Genomic DNA, 7,871 nt, shown 5'->3' on the forward strand with positions numbered 1-7,871 from the left:
TTCCGATTACCGTGCCGGGGAAAATTAATGTCACTTAATTGGTCCCAAAACTATTATTTATTTATTGCAAATATTTTTTCGTTGTTGGTCAATGAGTGATAGGCAGAGCAGTTAAATCCTCTCCTGCTAGGTGGCAGCAGATGGCTATGGAAACTAAATAATCACAGCTGTTGAAGAAGATCTTTGTGAGTGTCTTTCTTCAATTCCTGCCAGTATATCAGCGTTGTCTTCAACTAAACAGGTGCTGCTGTTTGTACGTCTGACAGAAACCTCAGAGACCGGAGTTTCCTGAGTGAAGTCGACGACCGAGGTTCAGTTCAGTTCAGTCGTTCTCCGTTGTCTGATGATGTAAACGTTCATCACATACATAGACAGTGATGTCTAATTCAGACACTCTGCCCCAGAGGATGATGGGATGTTATAAAAACCACCGTGGACACCGTCCTGACTTCACTAATTAGTCGTCTGATTAAACCGCGGCCACCATCCAACTGAAAAAATACTTTTGAAAAAAATAAAAAAATAAATAAAAAATGTCTGCCAACAGTTTTCCCATCAGTCTGTGCACTCGCACAAACAATTTCAGCAAGTTAGGGCGCTCGCTCTGCAAATGTGTTTGATGTTACGCTTAATTTCCTCAGGAATTTGCGAGCGGCGTGTTAGTGCTGGGTAAAAACAACCGAGGAAAAAAAAATGAGGGAAAAAAAACAAAAACTACCTTGCAGATATTTGTGCTGTTGTTGTTGTGGCTGAAGATAAGCTTCTTACATTTCAGCCCAGCAGGGAGTGAAATGAATTCAGTGCACTTCAGAGGCGTGAGGTCACAGGAGAGCGTCACCAGAGTGGAACTCATTAACACGGAGCTGCAGTAAAAGTACTCGCCAGAGTTACAGTACTGCATGTGTCAAAGTATTTTGCCTCGTCTCAGACGTTAACCTAGAATCATGAGCATTTTTTTTAATCTTGTTCATATTTACTTCTGAACATTTCTATCATTTTTGTTTTTTTCTGAAAATCCCAAAGTTCAATAATTCAGACTTGAATCAACAGTCAGTAGGAGGAGCCCTCTCTCGGCCGACAGACCCAGGTCTTCTTCCTGTTAACGACTCGCTCAGAAACCAATTAACTGGTCAGACTGAGTGAAAGACACAGCAGGGCATAAATATAAACCCTTGTTGTCATCAGCGCTGATTGGCTTCGACTCTCTTCATGTTGAGCCTCGTACTGACGCTCACGTTATTAAAGATTCATTAACCACACTCCTGTAATTCTTTTTTTTTTTCTCTCTCTCTACAGACGATGAGCAGTCGGTTTTATCCTCACGACGCCGTCACCACCGACGCTGTTCTCAGTCTGGATGAGGACTCTGTTCTCTCCACCAATGAGGTGAGTCGCTGGTTGAAAAACTCAAAAATTCTCAAAGCACAAAAACCCAACGACCTGTGTGGAGTTAGGACAAACTCTTGTCCTTTTCACGTTCCCGTTTCCGTTGCCCTGACTCTGACTCTGACTCTGACTCTGTAGGAGAAATGATGACAGAGCGGCCGTTCACTTTACAGCAGCAGACACTGCAGGATCGGTGACAAACGTCTTGGCCGTGTGTGACGGCTGCAGCCAGTTTGCTGATGAAGGTCGGACGAGGTCCAAGATAAAAAAAAAAAAAAAAGAACACAGTATTTTTTTTGCTAACTTTGTCTTTTCAAGTCATTTGGAAAATGAGTACAATATCATGAGCTGAAGAAAGAAGAAAGATGAAGAAAAGAAAAAGTGTTGGTTTTCAGTAACAACCGTTCAAATCTCCACTCATCGTCAGAAGTATTTTTCTCCATCAACATTTCCAAAAAAAAAAAACCCAGCCTGTACGTCACAGTCTTTTTTATAAAGCCGTCAATCTGCTCTCTCATTTTTCATCAACATTAACTCCCCACTTACTCTGAATGACTCATTAACTCTCCTCAATTAAGTCACTCAAATGAAGCCGCGACACATGTGACACGTCACTGCGGTTTTCAAAAACTTCATAACGACAAATGATTAGAAGCAGCTCATTGGCTCACACTAAATTGATCTGCAAAACTTCCCTGGAAGGTGGCGCTAAATCACAGCCACGGTTCTCTACTGATTGACACGTTGGTGGGCATCAAGTCAACATATACATATATTATGAACATAAACATGTTCATCGATCAATGTAAATAGTTTCTTCTGCGCTGATGTGATGACAATCACCACAGGGGGCAGTAATGTGAAGCAATAAGAGTGAGTTTCTTCTCCACTAAACTTCAACAGATGCTTTTCCCTAATTTTCTTTTTAGAAGAGAGACGAAGGAATCATAAAGATGTTGTTAAGACTCTCCTCCCCCTTTCTCTCCCCCTCTCTCCCCCACTGGCCTTTAACCACCAGATTTCCCCCACTCTGTAATTTCCCGGGGGAATAATGGCTGTGCCAATTTCATAATTACACCGTTTCAGCTCATTAAATGTATGGTTATCCCACAAAGAGAGATTAGAGAAGTGAAAATGACTCAAAAAAAAAAAAGAAAACACAGAGAAAGCTTTTTCCCCCCTCACCCGTCGTGGCAGTATGCGACTGCGTTCTGCCCCCTGGACGTCATTTTCAATGTGTCGGATGTGGAAATGGTTCTCCAGCAGCAATGGTCCTCGTCCCATTTAAACAGGAATCACCGTTCAGGCACTGATTAGAACTTTCTGGAGACAATTATCGTTACAGTGTCGCAGTGTGTAGTTCTTCCAGTGTGGACGTAACGCTGGTCGACAACGACCGTGTATTAAACTCAGGGTCAGTAAAAACCTGTGGCACTTTTCCTTTTTTTAAAAAATCTTTTTTCCACAAATGTTCATCTGTATGAACAGAGTTATATTTTTTTTTTTTAATTATTTTTGTGTGTCGTCTCCTTGAACAACAGCTGTGACAAATGTGACATATATATATTTTTTTTTTTTTAAATTATTTTTGTGTGTCATCTCCTTGAACAACAGCTGTGACAGATGTGACAGAACAACATGCAACTCAAGGTCGCCTGAAAATCCATTTGATTTTGCACAATTACTGTTTATGTTTGAATCGGTGACCTTTCTGACCTTCTCCACCAGTGAACAAAAAGTTTCACTTGTATAAAAAAACTTCAACTTTGAATTTCCTGCTACACGACTGAGGCCGACTAAACATTCAAACTGTCATGAAGTAGTCTCAATATACAGATATACTATGTGAGCAGCCCTGCAGTACTAGTACTGCAGTAACACTACATTATACACAGAGCTCAGAGAGAACAGGCAGCAACACTGGCAGACAACGACTGAGCTCCAGACTGACTCCCAACTTAAATACACAGCAGCTAACGAGCTGAATCAGCTGCAGGTGTGGAGGTGGGCGGAGCCTCACAGGTGAGTGCTGAGGAGGAGCAGGGAGCAACCAATCAGTTTTGCAGAACAAAACCTTCAAAACCTTCAAAAACAGATACAAACAAGAGAGTTTTTGTAAATAAAAGAATTTTAAATTTAAAATTTTCAGCAGACTAATGTCACCAGTGAAATCCAACATTTTTGCAGCAACACTTTTGTAGATTAGACTAGTATTGAGTCCCCGCTCCCCCCCCTCTCCACACACGTCTGTAGAGAGAATTCTGAAGAATTTTTTTTCTAAAAAAAATAAACTTCTTAATAATCTCAGACGGACAAACTTCGCTGTTCGAGTTTATATTTCCCTTTTATATTATATTTTATATTTACTTTTTGGAAAACTTGGAAAGCCTTTAAAGCAGTGAAACTTCCATGAAGTCTTTCTCATACTCTGTCTCCCCTCCTCACCCCTCCCCCTCCCCCCCAGGTGGATTTTTCCTTCCTGGTGTGGCAGAACTTTCCAGAACGTATCGTGGGTTATCCAGCCAGAAGCCACTACTGGGACAGCTCCAGGTCCCGCTGGGGCTACACCTCCAAGTGGACCAACGACTACTCCATGGTCCTGACGGGGGCAGCGTTCTACCACAGGTGAGGCTGGTCACATGACCTCCGACACCTCCCGTCTCAACAAACGGAGGAGCAGCAGCTGTTCATGTTCCTGTTTGTGTGTGCCTCAGATATTATCACTTCTTGTTCACACACCTGGTGCCGACCGGTCTGCTGACCACGGTGGACAACATGGCCAACTGTGAGGACATCCTGATGAACTTCCTGGTCTCGGCCGTCACCAAGCAGCCGCCAATCAAAGTCACGCAGAAGAAGCAGTACAAGGAAACCATGATGAGTCAGGTGGGCAACTGAGGCCAACGAGCCCTGACCTTCTCTTAGGGACATCCCTGTGTGTGTGTGTGTGTACGTGTGTGTGTGTGTGTCAGTGGCTGATTGATGACCTGACCGGCGGCGGGACGATGACTCTGCAGTGTGGACCCAGTGATTAATGTCTTAATTGTGAAGGCAGCCTGGCAGCCCAGGATTTACACACACACACACACACACGCTCCTTCCTTCCTTCTCATCTTCCCTCCTCACTTTCTCGCTCCCATTATGTGTCTCCTTCTTTCTTGCTCCACCAGCCGTCTCCCTGATTTGTTACCCCGCTCGCAGCCACAGAAGATAGGAGGCGTTTAACACGAGGGAGGTGATAGGAGTTGACAACTCTGAGGCGAAAAACTCTCACCAGTGAAATGAGTTTAGATGAAGTAACAGGAGTGACCAGCAGAGGGGGAACAGTCCAGTCAGGGAACAGTGGTCCATCAGTTTGGAGTGTGGTCCACTACGGGGGTCTGGACCACTGTGGTCCAACCACAGCACTAACTCAGGGCCAAACCAGCAGTCACTTTTCAGTATTCTAAAGTTTGGAGTTTTTCCGACCAGTTTGACAACTGTCGCCGTGTCAGCAGGGATTTCCCACAGTGCCGTGCAGCTGGTCAGGTGCAGCGACTCTGTCACAGTGATGAACACAGCTTCTCTCGGGAGAACAAATGGAGACAAATATGTTTTGCTGTGAGCAACACTGGCCGTCTGCGATCTGACAGGCTGTCCAGGATATCGCCCGACTCAGCAGCAGGGTCCAGTCCAACCACATCAGACGGGACACCTCGTCCCTCACCATCTGGACCGATAAGAACCGCTCCTACTGAACGTGTCATGGCCACCGTGCCGCTGCAGACAGGGAGTCGTGATCCAAATACCACCAGTAAAAACACACTAAATATTAAGTTAGATGAAGTCGGGATCATAGCTAGGCAAAAATGTCGAGAGTTTGTTCTTGTTTAAGAACTGACTGAATTATTATCGCCACCATGTGGTCAAAAGCTGTACTGTAACTGAGCTTCTCGTGGGCAACATACCTCTGGTGTCCCGCGGCCCACAGGTGCAAAACTGAGATTTTTTTTGCGACCCTGTAGTTAGCGATGGCAGCCCTTTTTGCGACCCTGTAGTTAGCGATGGCCGCCCAAGTTGAACAATGAATTATAATTAACTACAGTACGATCTCAGTTAATTACTGTTAATTCTGACCAGTTCACGGCTTCTCTTTGGTTTTATTTATTACTAGGTTATAAAAAGTATTTTAATGACCGTAGACAAACACAATGTACCGAAAAAAATAAAAAATAAAACCAAAGGATCTGGGGGCAAATAAAGTCCGAGCTAATGCTGGAGTTAGCAGTTTTTACAGCACTGCAAACCGTGGTGTCGTCTGTGTTTGCTGACTGTTTCCTCACTCGCTTCTCTCGTCCCACCTCTGTTTTTGTTTTTTTCTTTCTCCAATCCAAGGGCTCCAAGGCGTCCCGGTGGGCCGACCCCGACCACTTCGCCCAGCGTCAGACCTGCATGAACGCCTTCAGTCATTGGCTGGGCTTCATGCCCCTGGTGCACTCACAGATGAGGCTGGACCCCGTGTTGTTCCGGGACCAGGTTTCCATGCTGCGTAAGAAATACCGAGACATCGAGAGGCTTTGAAGGAAGACAATGAAACACACACACACACACACGCACCAGCTGAGACGTGTGTGTGTGTGTGTGTTCTGGTGTCGGACGCACACGTTTACGACACTGTAAAGAAACTCACAGCCGAACTGGACGAAAGTGAAAAAATTAACAAAGCACTGAGGTGAGAACAACGAGTTTTACTGTGATTTCCTGTGTGTGTGTGTGTGTGTGGGGGGGGTGACGGGGGGGTCAGATGAGTATGTGTGCACACACACCATCACCATCAGTAACACGAACGCATGGACGCACACGCAGCGAAGCCCTGGACACTTTGACGACGACGGTGACCTCACACATTCAGTATGTGTTGCATGGAATAACAAGAGACAATTAGGAAAACGTACTGTGTTTTATTTATATTTATTTTCCATAAATAAATAAGATATATTGTGGATAATGGCCTGTTGGCCACATAGAGTTTAAAACCCAGATCCTCAGCTGCCGCGGCCCACGGACCACCAGCAGCTGACGTGTCAGTGTAGATTTATAGCAGAGGTTTCTGTGTGTACGAAGAGACAAATGAGAAAAAATAAAATGCTATAACACCAGAGGTCAGAGGTCAAAGGCTGATTCCTTTTTTCTTTTTATTATTTTTCCTTTTCCAGAACCTTGACACCGATCTTTCATGTTGGTTTTTATTTTTTGTTTCAGGTCAATTTTCCACTCTGGCGTCAGCAGGTGGCGTTAGTTAGCCCCCCCCCCCAGAGACATGTTGTTATAACATCGTATTCAAATGATGTTTTACGTACGTTAACGATGTTTAGAAATGATCTCACAGCCCTGACTATTATTTACATAATGAATATTAATGTTGGCCTTTGTGCCGCTGCTGTTTAATCGTCTGTTTGCTCGTTAAAAAGTTAATGAAGCGACGAAGTGAGAGTTCAGCTGATCAGGCAGAATGATGTCACTACGATAAGCGACGCTCTCCGTGAGGCTGATGGCTCGATCTCAGTGGCATGGTCTCGTCCACGGCCAAGTGCTTGTTACTGACTGATTAGCTGAGGTGTAGCTGCTACTGTACGACTGTCTTTACCACTGTCCTACAGCCTGGTACGACTGGCCTACAGCTGGTACGATTGGCCTACAGCCGGTACGACTTTTCTACATCCTGTCCGACTGTCCTACAGCCTCGTCCTTCATCTTCTGCTAATGTTTAGCACTTTTAAAGCTAACTTTGACTTTCTTTCGGCAGTTTCTTGTTGTTGTTGTCGTTGTTTTTTCCTCTAGCTAACGTGTAGCTCCGACAGTCCAGGAACAGCACTGAAACGATCCTACGTTCTGGATTCCAGAGACTGAAGACTGCGATAAAATGATTCCCGTCACATCGTGTTCTGTATTTTATCATTTTGACTTCATTTCCTCCGATTCCCTGTTGATTTCCAGATGAAAGAGAAGAAACGCCGCAGCACATGAATAGCCCGGGTGACGGAGGCAGACAGGGAGCAGAACAGCCGTCCTTTTTCCCATCAGTCCGATGGAGTCAATCCGTCCTGACAGCCAGCCCCCCCCCTCCTTTCATCTCTCACTCACTCATTCTCTTTATTTATTCTCAGCCGTCAGCGTCCGTCGCACTCGTTACGGCTCTGTTATTCAGCAGCCGCCTGATAAAAATAAAATAAAATAAAAAAAATCAACAAACGCATGAATAAATCATACCACGCCTCAACCGCACTCCGATTCACAGACTTTGGATAATTATTCCGTCTCTCGTGAGTCGGGGGAGTCAGAGGGAGTCAGAGGGAGCGCTCATTGATTTGCCGTGACCCCAAACAGTTTCCAAGGTAAGAGGATGGGAAATTGATCGGCGGCAGGCGACGGATGAATGGCCGGGTGAGGGAAACCAGCGGAATACTCAAATATTCCAAGCCCCTCTCCTGACCCTGTACCCCCCT

At 45.0% G+C, this 7,871-nt stretch overlaps 1 protein-coding gene across 2 annotated transcripts in view; it reads left to right on the forward strand.

Annotated features, from left to right (window-relative positions):
• Nucleotides 1–6,159, forward strand: part of LOC103381137 (exostosin-1a-like) — a 26,904-nt gene extending 20,745 nt beyond the window's left edge. For both annotated transcript variants that reach the window (XM_025056946.1, XM_025056947.1), the window contains 4 exons: nt 1,297–1,386; nt 3,851–4,011; nt 4,101–4,272; nt 5,761–6,159. In XM_025056946.1, the coding sequence (XP_024912714.1) occupies nt 1,297–1,386; nt 3,851–4,011; nt 4,101–4,272; nt 5,761–5,946 (609 nt within the window). In that variant the 3' untranslated portion in view covers nt 5,947–6,159. The remainder of the gene's footprint in view (nt 1–1,296; nt 1,387–3,850; nt 4,012–4,100; nt 4,273–5,760) is intronic.
• The last annotated feature ends 1,712 nt before the right edge of the window (nt 6,160–7,871 follow it).

The sequence above is a fragment of the Cynoglossus semilaevis genome, chromosome 7 (genome assembly GCF_000523025.1).
Source record: "Cynoglossus semilaevis isolate Cse_v1.0 chromosome 7, Cse_v1.0, whole genome shotgun sequence".
Taxonomy (NCBI): Eukaryota; Metazoa; Chordata; class Actinopteri; order Pleuronectiformes; family Cynoglossidae; genus Cynoglossus; species Cynoglossus semilaevis.